General features: G+C 27.6%; 1 protein-coding gene across 2 annotated transcripts; it reads left to right on the forward strand.

The window, feature by feature from the left end:
* Positions 1 to 1,929: 1,929 nt before the first annotated feature.
* Positions 1,930 to 18,499, forward strand: LOC107451367 (poly(A) RNA polymerase, mitochondrial). Of its 2 annotated transcripts, none has more exons than XM_016067434.3 (8): positions 1,930 to 2,179; positions 6,985 to 7,167; positions 9,879 to 10,094; positions 10,305 to 10,543; positions 11,579 to 11,799; positions 14,020 to 14,106; positions 15,958 to 16,085; positions 17,555 to 18,499. In XM_016067434.3, exons 1-8 carry the CDS (start codon positions 2,048 to 2,050, stop codon positions 18,434 to 18,436), a joined length of 2,088 nt encoding a protein of 695 aa, XP_015922920.2. In that variant the 5' UTR covers positions 1,930 to 2,047; the 3' UTR covers positions 18,437 to 18,499. The 2 variants fall into 2 exon arrangements, with proteins under 2 accessions (XP_015922920.2, XP_015922921.2); XM_016067435.4 differs by lacking the exon at positions 1,930 to 2,179 and adding an exon at positions 3,906 to 4,017.
* The last annotated feature ends 2,940 nt before the right edge of the window (positions 18,500 to 21,439 follow it).

Consider the following 21,439-nt stretch of genomic DNA (forward strand, 5'->3'; position numbering starts at 1 on the left):
TCCATTTATTAGGATATTCCCCAATTAATTATTTTTTATGTAAAAATATTGATTTTTCTGTGAAGATTTTCTTATTATTTATTTTGAATCTACCATTCCTTTTTTTCTTATACTATTATATAATATCTTATTTAGTAATGTTATAAGAAATTGCTCTCTTTTTTAGTCGTATAATTATGAAATAAGACTTGGTTCTTGTACTTTATCACTTTTGAAATTGCATTTGAATAAGACAATGTTAAAGTAAAGTTACTGCGTATGATAATGAAATATATATAAATATTTTCTAAAAACTTTTATAACTTTTGAAACTGCAAACAAATGAATAAAATAATAAGGTTAAAGTAAAGCACTTTAAATGTATTAATTGCTTTCTCAGGCCTATTCCTTGAGATCTATTGTAATTTATTATTTGCGTAAAAGTATCGATTCCTTTGTGAATAATTTCTTATATATATTTCCAATTGAAAATTATCACCTTTTTCTGATTAAATGTTCAATTTGACGAAAAACGATTTAATAAAATATCATATATCTGAAAAAGCAAACAAGCGAGGCAAATTTTTTTTTGAATGTATAAAGTGCTTCCCTAACTCATTTCTCAAATCTATCATAGTTCATTATTAGCGTAATATTCATTGAATTTAGCGTATTCATTGAATCATAGCGTATTTCATTGTGAAGAATTTTTAGTATGCATTTGGAATAAGAAAATTTAATCTATTCTTTTCGTCCTAATTACGCATCTGAAATGGTGAATTTAGCGATAAAAGCAATGAGTAATGTATTGCAATAAAAATACCTTATAAAATTTCGTTACATTTGAAATTGCAAACTTTTAAGGTAATTGCCATAAGATCTTCATCCTAATTAAAAAATAAGGTTAAAGTAAAACATTTAAATATCTAAGCTTTCTTAGAAACGTTTTCCTCAGATCCATCTTAAATGCATTTTGTATTGAAAAATGCATAGTTCATTTAAATCTTCATCCTATTGAAAAATGAATAAAATGTTTAAATCAAATATGAATTATATTTCAGAAACAAAGAAAAGAAACTGTGGTGCATTATAAGACTTTTTAAAATTATTATTCAAATGTAATCTCATTAATTTTGAGTCAAACAGATTTTTTTTTAAAAAAGAATAAAAGGATTAATAACTTTAGATTAGACGTTTGCAAAACGTGTGTTTTATTTTCAGGAACTGACACCGTGAGTACGTTATTCAAGAACTAATATTTTGTACACGTTATTTAAGAACAAGAAATCGGAACCGGTTACTTAATAACTGATATATCTTAACTGATAAGTTCTAAGGAGTAGTCAGGGAATTTGAGCCAATGAGAAGGAAGAGGCGTAAACGTCATGATCAGAGGAAAACTGGTTCCCTCCGCCAGAAACGTTATCTTCCTTCCTCGGCGACTCTTCGCCAACTTGCCGTAGTTATGATAATATCCCCCAATCAAGTTTACTTTTTCTCTCAGGGACCATTCTCACCGAAGTCGGTGAGAATGGTCCCTGAGAGAAAAAGTAGACTTGATTGGTAAATTTTTAGAATGCAAATATATTTCACTACTCGATGGCGATTAAAGGTGCGACAAACGCATTCAAAACTTTTTAAGCTCTTCAAGAGAAAGCTCTTAAGGCTCATTCCCACTGTATACAAAAATTACGCAGATGCGAATTTGAAGGATCAGATGAAATATATTCAGAGGCCATTCTCAGCGATTTTGATAAATGGAAATTAAATGCCTTCAATAAAAAATATTATAAATAAATATGTTATTAATAAAAATAATAATCCTAGTGAAAAATGCTTTCCCTTAAGAACTTTTAAACCATGCTAAGGTTTCAATCGCATCTGCGTAATTTCTTGAGTAAGGATAGAACCGTAATCTATAGTAAAATAATATCAGAAACCTTCAATTTAGCAGAAATAGGAAGTTCGAAGATTCTTCCTGATATTTTATAAATAAAAACAAATCAAAGCTGCAAGTTTTCTGTTCTTTGATTGCTATTGATTATTTCTTTATTTTATAAATTATAAGATGATTGTCATGCAATTCCGTTTAATATCGAAACGATTTCCTAAATTTTTTTATAAATTACATGCCAATTCTCGGTGCCAATGTTCGTACTTGTATCGACACATTTTTCAAATAAATTCCCGTTGTCTGCCGGTAAGAATAAATCTTGACTGTTCAAATAAGAAAAGGAGTATATAGAAAGTAAAAAATAAGCTTGATTTCAAGTACCACATTTTCTTCATGTAGTTTTTATAATGTGTTACTTTTGAACTGTGCTCAACTATAATTGTTTCTGAAGATTAATATAATTAATAATCAACTGTAACGCGAGACTCGGCAGCAGAGTGTACTTAACTTTACCATTTATATCGTATATGCTAACAACCTGTACAATATAAGTTGATTTATAATATGACTTTTTTTCTACCAAAATTCGCTGATTTTTTTATTTTTTGCCAATTGGTTATTAATATAAATTGATGTGGCATAATTTCAATTACAAATTCTTTAGTAGAGCGCTGTAAAAAATCCTAATAGATTGTGCAATTAAGGAAAAAATTATGCTATATTTTTGTTTTCATTATATTATTTATTAAATTGCTATTATTATTGACAATTTGTGGAAATTAAACCTTTTTGAATTTACAACATGTTGAAATGCTTTATATAGAATGATTCATTCATGAAATGGTCTATTGAGTTTTTAAAATCGTAAAGTAATTTATCAATATAGCAATAAAGGAAACAAAAGAAATAAAAATATGACCACCGAAGCCGACGTCTTCAAGGGGTACCGGCCTCAGAAGCTGTAAAGCAAAACTTTTTCTACTATTGAGAGAGAGACTAAATCAAATGCAAAAATTAACTCTCTCAGAACCCCGAAGGTTTTGTAGAAGTCCCGGAAAAAAATGCATGAAATACGTAAAACCAATTTAGAAAAGAAATTCAAACTAAATCTTGAGAAAATAAAAACTCACATTAAACCGGTCAAGCAGCGATTTCACAAACAAACAAAATGCAAAGGAAACACTTAAAACAGAAGAAAACAATGCCCTCTATTAAAATGAAAAAAAGAAGAGAAGTAAAAGAAAAGATTACATAACAAATTAATATAATGCTTAACTGGAGCTGCTCAGTTAAGACTTGAATTGCGCCATGTTAAAAGAAATAAAAAAAATAATATTCTTCAATCATTTTCTTAATCAAAAAATTAACATTACAAAAGTTAAATGGAAAATCATTATTACTCAAATTATTCTCAGCCTCCCTAAAACTTGCAACGTTATTGCAAATATTTTTAATCCTAACCAATTGTGAAAAAACTAAATTTTTAAAAATTATCAATTAATTCAGGTTTATTTTTTTAACTAATTAATTTTAGGGAAGATTTCAGTATCGTGATCTGTGGCAGAATAATTGCCAAGTCTTGGAAACTTCCTGGCAGTCGCCCGCTAGAAACTTAAAAAAAAATCACGGAAAGGGAACAACTCAAAAAGTATAACTCATAGCCACCCCCAGGCAAACATCTACATGTTTTGTTTGTTTTTTAAATTTGCAAGTTTAATATCTATTTGGCACCTTGGCGATTGTAGTTGGCGCGACAGATCCCGATATGGAAAATATCCCCGAATTTTATGTTGCATTATTGATTCAAAAACTCAAAGCTTAAATTTTATAAGTTGTAAACGTTATATTCAATACTTAAGTTCTACTTAAAACTTCTTTGAGATGGCAGAAAATTTTTTCTCTGTTTTAGAAATTAACTTTTTTCAGTTTACCATATTTAGAGGAATGCTTTTCATCATTTGTTTTTTATTTATTTAGAATTTTCATTTTTTGAAAAAATGACCTCTATTAAAAGTACTGCAAAATTTCTTAATTTAGCCTCTTATGTCTTGCAGGAATCTTTAGCAGAATGTCTTAGCACACCCTGAGATGTTATGCCGAATATGAAAATGAATAGACATTCAATTAATTTTATGTCAAAACAAGTATATTGTCTCAGTTTAATTTATTTAACACTAGAACCGCGGAGCGGGTCAATTTGACCCAAATGAATGTTTAATTCGTCACTACACAAAAAGTATTAATTGAAAAAAATATTCCTTTTATGACTTTTAATAATTTTATGTAAAAAACTACTTGCCAAATTTCAAAACGAATAAGATAATTTAATGGGGTATTATTAACACTTATACCTAGAACCGCGGGGTGGGTCAAAATGACCCGTAAATAAATTTGATACCAGAATTATGAAAAAAAATCCTTTTTCCGTTGAAACAACGTCAAAGCGATAAAGCATGTCTGCATCAACCCTTGAAATCTGCAAATGGTATGGCCTGAACCGGTGGTGGGGGGATAAGTGAAGGATTTCAGTCAAGGTCATAATGAGTATGTACGTTTGCATGTGAAGACCATTTGAGCTCAGAGTGAAATATTTTGTTGACTATTGAAAGGTTTTCTTTTTGTTTCTATTATAAGTATGTCACGGCGTCGTAACCTTACCGTTCAGGAAGCTTTGGAATATTTTCAACAATTACCTGAAAATGATTCAGAAGATGACAATGATGAGAATGTTTCAATTTTGAGTAGTGGAGATGAATACCTGCCTACTAATGAAGACGTTTTGAATTCGGCTGAAGAAAATGAAAGTGAAGATGACTCTGTGAGTCCGTTAACAATTCCTGGCCCTTCTCATCATGGTAATGATGTTAATTTGTCAGATAAAAATAAAACATCGAAAATTATAAGAAAAAGAACATGTACACAAAGAAATCAGAAAAAGAAATTAGCAGTAACTTCCGAAGTTGGAAATGATGGGACAGTTTGGAATGTATCGCAATTAGGAACAAAGAACATAGGAAGAAAATCAAAGCATAATATTTTGAAGGAAGTTGGAGGCCCAACACCCCATGCTAAACGCAATATTATGGACGGCAGTCTGGCAAGTGCCTGGAGACTCTTCATCGATGAATGGATATTAAAACATATAAAGAAATGTACTGAAGATGAAGCTCATCGTCATATTCCTGAAAATAAATGGGTCGTAACATTAGAAGAGGTTGATGCTTTTATAGCAATTTTATATGCACGTGGCATATACCTATTGCGCAAAAGGACTTGAGCTGGATAGTCTGTGGTCAATGGACTGGGGACCTCCGTTTTTCCGTAATACGATGCCAAGAGACAGATTTCGTGAAATTATGAGATTCTTGCGCTTCGATATAAAATCAACGAGATCAGATCGTCTACAAACAGACAAATTTGCCCTTGTATCCGATGTCTGGAATCGTTTCATTGAAAATTGTAAGACTAACTATACACCAGGTCCTAACTTAACTGTAGATGAACAGTTATTTCCTACCAAAGCTAGGTGTAGGTTTATTCAATATATGCCAAACAAACCGGACAAATTTGGCATAAAATTCTGGTTGGCAGCAGATGTTGATTCAAAATATCTGATTAATGGATTCCCATATCTCGGAAAAGATCACCAGTGTCCACCAAACGTTCCTCTTTCCGAATATGTTGTATTGCGCCTAATAAGTCCATATGAGAACAAAGGCAGAAACGTTACTACAGATAACTTTTTTACTACGTTGAAACTTGCAGAGGCATTAAAATCAAAAAACACCAGCCTTGTAGGAACTGTAAAACGTTCAAGAAGAGAAATACCTGTCTCTGTGAAAGTGTCCAAATCTGAATTGCATTCAACCACTGTACTTACTCATAATGACATCAGTCTAACTGTTTACCAGGGGAAAAAAGATAAAAATGTTTTATTGCTAAGTAGTCTTCACGCAACAGTTGAAATCACAAATGATTCAAAAAAATTGCCAGATACCATTGCTTTCTACAATGGAACTAAATTCGGTGTCGACGTAATTGATCAAATGACAAGAAAATATACTGTCAAAGCTTGTTCACGTAGGTGGCCGGTGCAGGTTTTTTATAATGTATTGGACCTTGCTGCTATTAATGCTTGGGTTATATACAAAGCTGTAACCGGGAAGTGTATCAGTAGACGCCAATTTATTCAAGGCTTAATTGAAGAATTGCGAGAAAAATTTGTTCTCGCCCGGCAGAAAAAAAAAACACAAGTGTACGAAGGGACCTCTGAAAATGATGAACAACTACAAGTTAAGCGAAAACGAGTTCGATGCCATAGTTCAAAGTGTGAAAATAAAACACAAGATATATGTACAAATTGCAAAGCACCCATTTGTGGTAAATGCACAAAACGCATTACTAAATTGTGTGTTGAGTGCATACAATAAATTGGATTAAAAAAATTGTGAAACAAGTGAATGAGAGGTATATTTATTTTGCGTATTTCTTTCATTTTTTAGTAAAAATTATAAGTTTAAGATGAATTTTTCGATTAAAATATAAACGTTAAGATATATTTATATTAAGCAAGAGATTTCTAAATTGGAATAATTTTTTCAATAAAACAATATTTATTTCATTAAAAAAAGACATTTCTGGTTATTAGTAAAACATTTTATGTATTATTATATAAAAAGATATGTTTCAGCTTTCTTAGTTAAATGATAACATATATTTTTATAAGGTTTATTATCTCGGGTCAAAATGACCCGCCCCGCGGTTCTAGGTATATTCGAAGTCCCGCGGTTCTAGTGTTAAATAGAATACATAATTTGAACAGTAAAAAATTATGACTTGTTATTTTATAAGAAGCAAAATATGTAAGATTATGATTTTTCCATTATTAAGAAAATATTGCTTCAATAAGAATAAATTTTCCATTTTCATCCATGAATCAAATAAAAAGATTTGTCTTTTATAATAAGTTTTGATTTTTTTCTTGCTGATAGTTTAGAAAAAATAAGTACATTAAGAAAATTTTAATTTTCTTTGATTTATGTTATGACTTCTTATAACTTCCCTATTATTCATTTAATATACTGTTTTATTTGTTTTCTTCTTCCTAACAGGTCTTGTTTGTCAATCCAACAAATACTTTGGCTCGTTTACATTCACAAATAGCAAATAAAGAGGAACCATCTAAAGATAATCAGAATTCTTTAGAAGCTCCATCTGTTGTTTTCAAAGATGTCAGTTTTGATCAACCTGTATCCCATGAAGCATTGATTTCTGCTCTTAAAAAATATAATACGGTAAGTATAAAATTAGGTTGAGATGAATTCCATTTTCTGAAGATGCTAAAAGACATGCACAAAAATATGTAAATTAAGTTGATTTAATAACATTTATGATTTAAATGTGAAAATTAAATTTCTGTTTCATTCATTTTGATTTAATCGGACATATGCCCGTGGCAGAATCGTGGCTACTTTGTCGCAGATCGTTGCCGAGTTCTTGCAGAAAGAGTTTTCCTTTGGGGAATAAAAAATTTTGGTTTTTCTTTTCTTCAGAATTATATTCAAAAGATGTCTTTTTCGCACATCAAAGGAGTGGAAAAAATGCTTGTGATTTTTCTATTTTCGTAATGAAAAATGAAGAGTAATGAAATAAAAAAAGAATTTATTTTATTTTCTACAGTCATTTTTATTCTATTTTTTATGCAGTTATTACTATTGATTTCCACATAGCTTTTAAATCCAATATTCTCAATAGGATATTATTTATTACAGCAACTGAATCTGGAAATGAAACCACGCTTTCAGTAACTACTTTTTTAAGAGTCCGATTTGCGTGATTTTGTCGTCAATCTTTTTTTTTTTTTTAGTAGTTACTGCTAAGGATTTCACGATTTTTCTATTATTATTTTAATGTGATGATGAATTACAAAATTCCGAAAAGGAAATAGTTTGTTATTCCCCAACAAAATGAGAGAATATCACTCAAAATTTTAGAATCTAAAAAAATTACATATTCAATTAAAAAAATATTTGTTTGATCAGAATTTTTTTTTTTCGATGTTGACGCTTCTCTTACTTTAAATTAGTAGCATGTGTATTTGTTATTTTTATAAATATCTTTCAGAAAGATACTAGTATTAGAGTGGTATGTCACAGAAAGCCAGAAAAATTCTGCCACAGGGGACATATGCAAATATAAATATGACAATTAAACCTTTAAAAAAGCAAGGCACTGGAAACTAAAAAGGGCACTCTTCAACAAAATGCCTAGTGTTTTCAGAAAAGAATGTGGTCTCTGAAAAGTCATGGAATTCAAAGTTCTTAATTTTTCCTTTAGCACATATCTCGTGCCAATGTGAGTTTCTAATCTAGCAACTATCATGCGCTGGCATGAAATAAGCAGCAAAAGTGTTAAAAAATATTATGATTTTAAAACAGAAGTTGTTTTATTTAAATAAGCAAGTAATTATAACAATGAATTTGTGCACTTGGTGAATTAGCTTTAAAATGTATGAAGTTTTCACATTTTGAAAAATTTATTATATTTACAATATCAAAATTTTTCAAATGATATGCAAATGACTGAAAAAACAATAAATACCTGTTATGATTTGCCAAAAAGTTTTCTTTTGGAAAACGAAGCAGATTCGCAATGCGAATAGAGCATGTCGAAAAATTACCACTCAAATTCTTCATTTTGCATATGATCTTAACATTATATCAAAATATTGAAGTTTTTAAAACTCATGTGGAAACAGACCAAAAAAGTTTGAGCTGTTGCTAAAGAAACATCGTAAAGCTGAAGAGACTTACAATAGAAACATTGTAAATACAGTGTGTTAAAATGTGGTTACTGAAATCAAATATTTGCATATCATGATCACATTGTATTATATATATCAAGATCTGAAAAACTTTCAAACAAATAGATTCCTGCCCTTTGGAAGAAAAAAATAAATAAATAGTTGTTAAAAACAATTGATGAACTCCTAGGATTTATGATCCTGTTACAAATTGAGTACCTAAAAAGTTATTACTGAAATTCAAAATCTGCTTGTTGTAATATCATGATAATAAAAATATTGAATTTTGAATAATCTTGCAAAATTGGCTGGAAAAAAAATAAATAAATGACTGATAAAGTCTTGTAATATCATCCTATGAAAAGATCCCTGAGTTTGAAATACCATGTGGAAAGAGACATAAAGCTATAGTAGCAGCCATAAAAACAATTTGGAAATGCTGTGAATTTACCATTGAACCGTTGTGACTCTAACCACATAAATTAAGAAAGATTTATTTAAGGAACATTTTTATTATTAATGTTTTTAACAGTCAAATTAGTGGCTTAAAAGGATAGAATATTGTTGCATGAATTTTTTATTTCAATGTCGCATCCCTATATATCACATAATTGGTTTTATATCTCAATTTTTTTTTTGATTGTTTAAAAAAAATTTTAAATACTTACTTATAATCATTTCATTGAAGCATGTTGAAATAAAATTGAGTTATTTAAAAATTTATTCTTTTATGAATAAAAAAAATCTCATTTATTCGCATTAGTTAAATAACGTATTTTATTGCATTGTCACTGAATTGAGAGTTTACAATCAATATGTTTGAAAGAAAATCTTCTATTACATTAAAATCTAATATAATGACAATGTACAAACTTGCATATTCTTTTAAATTTGTGATTTAATAATTCTAGTAATCGTATAAAATAAATTTATACATATTTGTTTGATCGAACATAGTGCAAATTAACTATGCAAAAAAAAAAAAATATCTATCACTAAAATTAGTTTTAGGTTATTGCCTATGTAGGTTTTTAATTCCCTTCAATTCTTAGAATTTTTTTAAAATTTATTACTATAATTAAAATAAAATATAAGTTTTAATAAATACACCTTAAAATCAAGTTTTTTCCTAATTCTCTTAGAGTAATTGGTCTCATAGCAACAATAAAAGATATATTTAATCAATATTTTTCTTTCTTTTAGATTGCTGATCAAATGAGTTGCTTAGTAGATATTTTTTCCCTTACTCCTGAAGACATCCAACGACGAGAGGAATTTTGTAAAACAGTCGAGCTATTATTTAAACCCTTTTTCAATGATTTTAAGATTCAAATGTTTGGTTCGACTGTTAATTCTTTTGGTTTCAAAGGGTGTGATTTAGATCTGACTTTTGAAACAAATGCCCATTATAAAGACAAGGTAAAATACTAAATTTTTGCATAGTTTACAATAAAATTTATTGTTAAGATTTTCCAACAATTAATTTCTGATGCATAATATTTTTCTCACTAGTATGTTGATTGTAATGTTTTTTAACAGTTTGCATTTTTTGCAGCGCTTAAAGTTTTAAGACACATAATTGTGACATTCATGTGCAATTACTTATTTAATTATGGATTTTTATTTCAGAGTTGTTATTTAGAAAGACCAGATCCTCCTTTAGTATCAGAAGTTCTGAGTGGTAAAGTTTCAGTCCAAGAACTTTCTGAATTACCACTGAGGGAACAACTATTATTTATTCATTCAGTTCTCTTAGAATTTTACAAAGACTCTGAAGTTCCTGCAAAGTTTATTAATGCTCATGTACCTCTTGTTAGGTTTTATCATGACAAATACAACCTTAAATGTGACCTCACTATGAAAAATAAGTAAGGAACATATTTTTATTTTATACTAAAAATATATATTTGGAAATAAATGTATCATATAGATTTTTATTTAAAAAATATCATTTTAAACTAATAGAAATATTCATTTTTTATCAATATGCAATAGTGTTTTTTATGTTTCGGAATATAACTCAGAAAAATATAAAACGATCATAAAGAGTAAGAATTTAATTATCTGTCGCATTTAATAGAGTACATGCTGTGCCAAGCAACTTGTCTTTTGAGATAAAAAGCATTAAAAGTTGTCATGCATAAAAAACTAAATCTTGAATGATTATGCATTTGTACACGAGTTAAAAAAAAAATCATATGCCTTATTTTGTGCTAGTTATATGTGTTGTAAATGTTTCATAATTTTGTGCAGGTGCTTTAATTTTTAATTGTTTTCTGTAAACCTTATTACTCAAATGAAAGGTATTTACATATAATTTTTTACAAGTAATATTAATGATTCATTTTGTTATAAATATTCTATTTAGTTATTAAATTATTCCTTTTTATGCGGAAAAACTCTTCTGTATAAAAAAATTGTTTATTTCTATCAAAAGATTTACAGCTATATACCTCTTTTTATTCAATTTTTTAAACAACAATAAAGATTGTTATTTTAGGCTTTAATTATTTTTGGAATCATAATTTCATCTCTTATTTTTTTCTTCCCTTATACTTAATTTTGTCTAAAACTTTTCTATTGCCCATAAGAGAAGGGTATATTTTGCAAAAAAAAATAGTAATATTCCCATGTAAGTTGAAAAAGAATTTTTTTTCATTTTTAATTACTTAAATTTATTTATTTTTCATTGTTTGTTGTATCAAAATAAAATATTGATTGCCCATGAATAGCATAATCTTTTAATGTACCTTTTTTATAGCATTTTTTAACTTTAAATTAATTATTTTTATTTCAGAAACCTATACTTTTTCAACTTATTTGTATTGTGTTTTAGTTATTGCATAGCTCTAGTTATATAAATGGATTTGTAAACTTGTTTAATGTTGGTCTTTATGTTTCAGAGTTGCTTTTGCAAATACCAAACTCCTATATCTTTATGCAAAGCTAGATGAACGTGTAACTCCTCTTATGATGACTCTACGATACTGGGCAAAACATGTAGAATTAATTGGTAAAGGATTGATGTTTAACACTTACACTATCTCTCTACTGGTTATCTATTTCTTACAAACTCGGAACCCGCCTATACTTCCAAGTGCTGAGTTTATTTTATCCTTATCAGGTAACATTTTTTTTTAATTATTACAAATGTGTTGTTCTATCAATAGTCTTAATGTTCAATGGTCTATTTAAAGATCAGCTATAAGAGATACATTTAAGATAAATTTATTTATTGTAAAAACAGACTCCTCATAAAATATTTTATCTTTATAACAATACTTTTTGTTTTAAAAATAAACCCTTCACAAAATTCTTCTTTTTAAAAACTTAGATGCTGTCTTTGAGTTATAATTTTTAAACTACAGCTCCTTGTTAGTTAGTTTGCAATTTTTGTCAAAATCTCAACAAAAAAGAGGACCTAAGTTTTATAAAAAAGATTTTTCCTTTTCGAAAAGAAAAAAGAATTTGACTGTTTACTAAAAGTCTGGACTCCTGTTTTTCTTTGAAAACTCATTTTTTACCCAGATACTTTTAATCAGTGTTATTCTTTAGCCAGTAACTCTACTCATAGATTATAAATAAAAAAAACATGTTTATTTTTATGTTACCTTTATTCATGGCTAACAAATTAGCATAGTTTAAGAGAATTACTCACAAAGCTTTATTAAACTATAGAGTCATGATAAATTTTAAGGTTTGCTATCTTCCAAGATGTTAAAGAATTAAATACCCTACAGACATCTCAAAAATCATCATCATTTCAGAGTCCATTTTGAAAAGTTTTGTTATTTAGAGTTTAAGTTTAAAAGATGTGTCCACATGTCTTTTTAGAAATCAGCACATATAAGCATTGGTTAGTTTTTTAGATTCTGGAATCTTTCAACAGATTAGAAATAATAGTAATTTAGTAAATTAAGTAGAGTCGAAAATTGTTGATTAAATGAAATATTTGATATCTTTCAAAGTTGCATAGTAACATACTCAATAGCAACACTCAGGAGTCTATTTGTCAAAAGTTTAGTTACCTAGGGATAAAATTACCAAACAGACATCTTGACCGAAAGCAGCGCATGTAAGTATTGGCTAATTTTTAGATTCTGGTGTCTTGTCTAGCTTTAAAGAAATAAATAGTTAACTTTTCAAAGATATGCAACCCCATCTGTAATTAAACCAATCTATATAAAATAACTTAATTTCAATGTTATTTGTTATATTAAGAGAGTACTGATTTTTAAACAGGCCACTGTGTGTTAATAGAGTTAAGATATTTGATTTAGAATTTTTTTTCTTTGTGTATATTAACCACCATTCCATTTACAGATTTCATTTTCATAGTAATAGGTAATCTATGAGTTTGCAAATCCTTGCCAAGGTAAAAAATGAAAATTAACATTTTCTATTTATACTATTTTATATAAGCTATTCAAATTAACCCTCTGAGCATTTGCTTTGGTTTCTCTGATCTTTAAGCCTGCAGGCTTTTCTTCATCAAATGACCGGTTTTATCCACTTTTTTCAATGGGAAAACTGTGCATAATAAGGAAATTTCAATAAAAAAATTTCCAGGAGCTCAGTGATTGGAGGGTTAGGATCATGACAAAATTGTATTAAGATTTCCATGTTCAAATTGCAAAAATTTTTGTTGATTAATTGTTCTTTGATTTTTATGTTTAAAGACATTAAGCTGTTGTAGATAACAAATGTGTTTTATCAAACTTAACACCATAGATTTTGTGTTAAGTTGTGTTGTTTTGCATATTTCATCATTTGCATCATTGCTAAGAAAATTTATTCAAATGGAATTAGTTCCTTAATTAACTGACTGTGAGGCTTTAATTTATGAAATCGATAGTCATTTGCCTACATTACTAGATTTTCTACTGAACCCATATATTTTGCCAGTTTCTCCTACTCTCTTGGTCAAAACAAAAATTCTTTTGCTTATGGTATAATTTGAAAATTACTGTAAAATCCCCTTTTTATAATCCACTTTATGCACAGTTTATAGTTTACTTTAATACTTAAATGTGTATTATTTTTAACCAAGCCATAAATTAATTAGTCTAATGAAAATCTAACTGGGTTTTTTTTTCCATGGACTATCTAAAAAACATAATGTTTTATAGATTTGAATAGTTTTCGCAAAACAAAATAGTTTTTTTTCTCAGGTTTTCACAATTTGGTTATATTTCCTCTTGAAGAAATTACATATAATTTTCATTTTATTTATGAATTACATTTACATTTTTTCCCAGTTATTAATTCTGACTAATGTTTGTTATTCTGTTTATAAATATTTAGTATTTTGAAAGTTTTATTTATAAAGTGTTTGACATTTTAGATAAGTTTGATACAGATGATATGAAAGACAGAAGTTTTCTAGATTTGATAGACAGCATACCTCCTACCAAAAATCAACAAAGCATTGGTAATTAGTTTCCATTAATTATTCCTATATCTTCTCTAACCTATTTTTCACTATGTGTACAATTGTAAAAAAAAATATTCAGTTTTGATTAAAATTCTATTTCTTTTTAGACATAAAATTGGAGCATAATTACTGAAAGCTAGAGGTTAAATTTGTAATATTCTCAAGTCAGATTCAGTCATTATTCGGTTTCAATACATTAATATTTGTTGTATTCTATGTTCTATTAGCATTTGTTCTATTGTAATTTCTAATCAACACTAATATATGAAGGTACTGCTTTTGCTAATATATGCATATGACAAAAAAGGTGGTCAAAACCTTTTATTTTAAGTTTTTGATATGTTGCAATAATATTTTTTACTAATGTTATTTAAATAAATTTGTAATAAGTAATAAATTTTCTTAAGAAATATAAATTGCTTTTACTAAAAGGTTTTTATTTTATTTTTTCTCATTTTAAAGTTTTTGTTCTGGTGTTTTCAACTTTATACTAATTTCTTTTTGCGAAAGAGTTAGGTAGTAGCATATATATATATATCTGCATCTAACACTCTTACATCTGTGTCCTCCATAACATCTATTATCTAGTTTTAAGAGTTGCAAATAAATTTTTTAGACTTATAAATATTCTGAGAAGAACTTTTTTTTTATTTCAATTTAATCAAATTATAATCTATGATGGAAATGAGCTTTTTGGGTCTACAATAGTTTAATTTTTAAAACTGTTTTATCAGATTTTTGAAGTTAAATTGATTTTATACATATATTTTGTAAGCCATTAAAACACTGTAAAGTTATTTTTGAAAAAAAATTGTATTTTATTTCTTTCTTAAAAAACAAAACTGAGTTCAATATAATTTTACATTTTGATGTATTACTGTTATTCTTGGTCAGAAAATTTATCTATGTCGTACATGTCTATGTTATACATGTCTAATTTTAAACTGCATATTATTGGGGTCAAAATTTGTTTAGTTTTTAAATGAATTGTTATTAATTCAAATCCTTAGTGTGATTAAAACCTTTTCAAAAATTGAAGGATAAAGTATATGTATAATACTTTTTAAACACATGAAGAGTCACATACTTTGCTACAATTTTGTTTTATCAAATATGACAAATGCTCACAAATCTATGCTAGAGGGAAAAATATATTATCTTAATTAATAGTTAATTGTATATAAATTGCTTATATCTTTAATTTTAAATAAATTGAGTATGAGTAACCTTAATATTTTGATTAAAGAAAACTTTCCATTAAAAAATTGAATTGTCCACAGGCTTAAATTTTTCATTAACACCTTCCCATTTTTGAATTTTAATGTTATAATTTCTGTATTTTAGTAAGTTTTTTGCTCAAATTAGTAAAAAAATATTTGTAAAATTTCTTATACTAATCATGTAATTTTTTTTTTTTTTTAAATATTTTATGATTTTTTCAAATAGTTTGAGTCATGTTATATTTGAACATAAATGATCTCTTTTTAACTATTTCTGCTAATAATTTTATTCTAAAATTTTATAGCAAATTCTACAAGTCAATTATTTTCTAGAAATTAGTTTCCACCCTCTAACGGACAGAAAAGTGCATGAAACTTTTACTATTTTAAAAGTTGGCAGTATTTATATTTGAATTACACTGATTAAGATTTTATTGAAATTGTATTTGATTTGCATATATTTGTTACATGTTTTAAAATTTTATTTTAAATGTATTTTATGTAAATACACATTTTATGTAAATACATATTATGTATACACAAATTATGTAAATACACATTTTATGAGTATTTACATTATGACAGCTAATGTATCATATTTTAAATTTTATTTATTTTTAATTTCCAGATGACTTGTTAAAAGAGTTCTTTTTCTTTTACCTGTACTTTGATTTTACTCGAGTTATTTGCCCAATGACGGCAACTGCTGTTCCCAGAGATGACTTCTTTTCTAAAGAAGAAAACAAGCGTTTTCGTGTAAGAACAATTTGTATATCATGTTTTTAACATTGCAAATCATAATTGATTTATTCACTTCAAAGTCTGGTGATTGACCTATATTTTTTATTATGTATTGAGATGTTAACATTTATTCTTTATTTTAAGTGTAAAAAGTGGAAAAAATAATCATCTTTATTTTATTTTTTATTATAGCTAATCTGTAATAACAACACATTGTTGTTAATTAATTATCATATTTAGAAAGATTTATAAACACAAGAACTTAAATGATCTACAATTTTTTTTTGTGTTCAAATACACATAGAAAATAGTCAATACAAAGTCAAATACTCATAGAAAATTTAGTATAACTTAAAAAAGATATAATACTATTAATACTTCATAGCCATGTCTTTTAAAGAAATCAGAAACATAGATAGACTCAGTAAGGTTATTGATATCTGCAGCTAGAATTTGATCTCATTCTGGGAGCAAACATTAGACTGATGACTTTATTTGTATTTTCAAGTTTTCTTACTGAAAGCAATAGTTCTGCTCCAATAAAAAATATTAATATTGTTATATGTAAACTATTCTTTCTCGGTATTTGAAGTGTGTTTCAAATCTTTGTCTTTCTATGTTTTTTATCTGCATATGTAAGAAGATTGTTTTAGAAAATATACCAATATAAGAAGGGATTTGTAATGTCATCCATTCTGAATAAATGAAAATTTTTCATTTGTAAAACTCTCCAAACCATAACATTGCTTCTGCCATGTTAGCCCATCATCATCACCCAACCATGGCTATATCTAGGCCCATTTTTAGAGTTCTATCTTGTAACAGCCATGGTAGGAATGTCAGGTAATTTTGACTCAAGGCAGATGACATGGACAGTACCTGAGCTGGTACCCCTCTCTCCAAAGTTCCACACCACAAACAACAAGAGTACTTTTAACCATGATAGATTTAGCAAGCACCTTGTTGCGTGTACATGCCAGTTATTTTTGTAGGCCAATAGGATTGGTAATAAATTAACTGATAATATATTTACAAAAGGTTTTGAAAAATCAATGTTTTTCTTTATCAAGAAATCTTATTTTTGGACATTTAGCCTGTTTTTAATGCAGTCTTTTTTTCTCCTTGTGTAAACATAGATAACCTTTGTGACTATTGATATGGTTTTTGATTATTCAATTGGACCATTAATTTGTGGTTCTTTAAATTTTAAATTTCTTCTGTTGTACATTTTTTTTTAATCTGCAACAGAAGTTTAGTTCTTTAATTACTTTTATTTTCTTTGGTAAGTTAAATTTCTATGACTTATACCTATAAAGAATTTACATTCCAGCTCATTTAGAATCATTTTTGTTAGGAGACTTAACTCATTATCTTATTTAAATAATGATATCCAGTGATTTATATTTTGAAAGCATCATTTTCTGATGCAGAAATTTGTCTCTCAGTGTTTTACAAATTATAATATAGATTATTATTCTTTTCAGATGAATTCAATATGTATTCAGGACCCACTGTGTCTTTCTCACAATGTTGCAGAACTGGTTGATTACAAACATTGCAAAAAATTTTTCACAGAGTTAATTCAAGTCGGTAAACTATTTCAAAATTATAATGACTCTATTTCAAATCCACTTGACTTAATTACAATTTTAGATAAACCAAAAGAATATTCAATTCACAAAATTAGCAATGAAAAGACTGTCTCTTTTGATCTACCTTTAGTTTCCAATACTGACATTAAACCGACTGATGAAAATGTTTTGTCAACTGCTCAAGATATACTCAATATTTTACAAAAAGTGCTACTATTTGATTGTCGCGTTCTTAGAATGGAAGAAATTATCAGTTTATTGAACATGCAGGATGCACTAGTTGCTCAGCAAAGAAGAGAATGGTTAGATAAGATCCAGCTCAGAATTTCCCGTGATGAAGCTATGCCACACTTAAAAAATCGTCGGAAAAAAAATACATCTGATACAAAAGAAGACAATGTTTCTAATAAAGATTCCTTATTGGACCAATTTCAGAAATTTAACTGTGACCATAAATTAGTTTTATGTGCTGAATGTATAGTGTCAAAAAATACCTGGCTTGGTCGAGGTCATATACACATTGCTTCCTTACCATCGAGTGATCCATTAGTTCAAGAAAAATTAATTTCAGAGATTGTTGCAAAGCAAAATGCTTTAAATCTTACTGAACAAAAAATCAAACCATTTTTGTTTTTGTATGAATCTTATATTAGTCATTTGAATCCAGATAAACTTATGGTTAATTTTAGACCCCTTCAAAGGATGTCTTTTAATCCTATACTTGGAATTTTCTTAAAAGAATATATTAATGTCTTGTTGAAAAAATTGTCCTGATTAGTTTTGTTCTTGTTTTCCAGTTTTATTTATGTAAATAGATAATAAATTTAATTTTATGGATTAATGTTTTTAATTTATTTTATATTTCACCTAATTGATTAAATTTATATTCTACAATATTTCTATCACAAATGTGTCCTTTTAGAACTCCGGTTTTTGGAAAGTTTTTTAATATCATGTTAACCCTTTTGCTTACGGCAGGTACAATAAGTAGACCAGAGTAAGCACCATAAGTAAAAAGTTAAATTAACCCTTTTCTTATGGTGTTCCATGTTGTACCATCACAGGCAGACCACATGTTGTGCCAGCCATAAGCAAAATGTTAATACCGAACCTGCATGATTGTGCTGATAACATATTAACCAAATATGTGCCTAGGAGTAATATATTCATTTTAAAGAGAGTAAAAATTTTCATCTCTAAAAGCTATATTTTAATATTTAAAATGTGCATTACAAACATAACATTAGATTTTAATCCATGCATACTAGAATACATTATTAGATTTATATTTAATTTCTTAGATTGATGTTTATAACTGATTAACTTTCCTGCTACTTTTTACGTTTTAAGCTATTTATACAAGAAAAAATAAGTACTTTCAAATTGCATCAGGTTTTAAAGGATTAAATGAACTGATGTTGTCGTTAAAAAATTAATGACTTTGGTACTCTTTAAGGATTTACTAGTTGAAAAGTTGGGGAAATGCGATGATAAGCTACATTTTCAACTGTGTCAGGAGAGCATTTTTAATGAAAAACATAATTTTTATGTAGACTATATGACTTTTCTGAGTATTAGGCTCTAATGTAATTTTCTAGTCTGGAAACTTGTAAAGTGCCTATCTGGAAATAATACTAAGAGGCAGTTAATTTTAAAAATTTAGTTAATCAATATATTTCCTAAAACTCTTCAATTCAAAATGAATTTGGTGCATAGCAAAATGTTTTGATTTGTATTGAACTGTAAGATAAAAAAATATTTGACTTGGTGTGCATTATATTCTTTCAGAATAAAGGTCTTTTTAATAGGTAAGTTGATGTCTTGCCTTGAATGTGGCAAAAAAAAAAAAATTTTTTTTTTTAAGAATTTTTTTTTGGGGGGGGAGGAATAAGATAAAACTGAAACATTCAAGTTTTACAGAACAAAATAAAAAGTTTTCAGTAAAGAGAAATAAGATAGAGCTTTACTAGAACATTAGAAGATTTTAGCTCATGATGTTTTATTTGCCAACAAATATGAAGATCAGCAATTCATGACAAAAAATTTTGAAAACTATGCAAGAAATGTTGGATCGCAAATAAATAAATATAAAGCCAAAAGTGAAAAAATAAATTATGAGACTCACTGTTGAAATCGAATTGAAAGTGGCGAAATAGAAGACGTAAGAAATGTACTTTTCTTGGCACAACAGTTAATTAGATGGGAGGAGCAGATGCAAAGATAAGAGCAAAAATTTCAAAAGCAAAATATTGCTCCAAAAGTTTGGCGATGAAATAATTAAATACTAAAGTCTGAAATTTATATTTTTTACTCAATGGTACGGAACATACTATTAAACGGGTCAGAAACATGATAAGTTACAAAATTGCAGAATATAAACTAAACAGATTTTTAAGAAATATTCTGAGCTCAAACCATATCTAACTGAAACCTCTCCAGTAAAAACCAAACAGGAGCAAATCACTTTTAATGTAAAAAGAAAAAGATAAAATGGTTTAGTCCCCTTTTGAGAATTTCCTCGTGAATACCATCAATAGCCTTAATGTGGGTACCATAAGGCAAACGAATTGTGAGAAATTGTTTATAAAAACAAATTGGATTTTTAAAAACTTATTAAAAATAAGTCTAATAATACAGACTATATTGTTTGGCTGATTGCACCTAAGCAGTATTCTACCTTCATTTAGACTGAATCATTTATTTCTCTTTTATATCTTCTGAAATTTCATAGAATATCCATTGTAAAGACTGTTTCAAGTTGTGTTTTAAACAGGATTCGATTTTCACAAAAAAGATCTATGATGGAATCAGCATTAAATTTATCCCAATATGCATCACTTTCTAGGGGCATAAACAACTAAGGTGACTTGAAGGCAATTTCAAGACAAAAAAAAAAAAAAAAAGCTCGCACACGATTATCTAAACAAATTTCTAAATTCTCCCTAAAAATTCTATACAAATAAAATTTTTAATATGAAGAGTTTTCTAAATTAAATTTTAAAACTGTTTTTTTTAGAATGAAATGAATAATTCTGAAAAAACAGAAGAAAAGCCAGCTACTTATAAACAGAAAATTTCTTTTTCTTTATAATTGAAAAATGAATCTTCTATTTCAATTGTGTGTGAAGTAAATGTGTTTTTTTCCCCAACCACTAAAATTCTACTTCCCATTTTCAAAATGTTGACTATGTCGTTAAATATAACTCGATACTCCAAACAAATTTAAAAATTTGTTAATTTTTTAAAAATTAAGAATGAGAAAAATCATTTTTTTAATAATTTTAAAAATTATGTTTTTTTAAGTATTTATATTTATCTAAAAAAATATTAAACTACTGTGATAGTTTTACTCGTTGATTGATAAATAGAAAATCGAATCAATGGAACATTTGTGTGTAAACTGTGCAAGTTACATTTTAAAAAAAATGGTTTGAGTGAAACCCCTCGATAACTATTTAACCAAAACAAGCAGTGTCTCTACTTTAATTTTTATAATATGTTAAGAAATTGATGGCCCATTTTAAATTTTTAAGACATTTAAAAAAACTGACATTTATGCCACTGTTACTTTCTCAATTAGAGTTAAGTCATTAAGAATTTTTTCAAAGGTGCTCTAATACCTTAAAATAATACATTCAATGCCTTAAAAAATATCTAAGTACTCAAATTGAGAATTTCTACGGACCACTCTTAATGCACTGTGTGTATTTAGGAAACTTTATATGCCTTTTTCTCTGATTACATTGTTCACTTTGATAGAACTTAAAACTCGGAGCA

This window comes from Parasteatoda tepidariorum, chromosome 10 (assembly GCF_982258835.1).
Source record: "Parasteatoda tepidariorum strain Cologne lab strain chromosome 10, Ptep-v5.0, whole genome shotgun sequence".
In the NCBI taxonomy this organism is placed as follows: domain Eukaryota; kingdom Metazoa; phylum Arthropoda; class Arachnida; order Araneae; family Theridiidae; genus Parasteatoda; species Parasteatoda tepidariorum.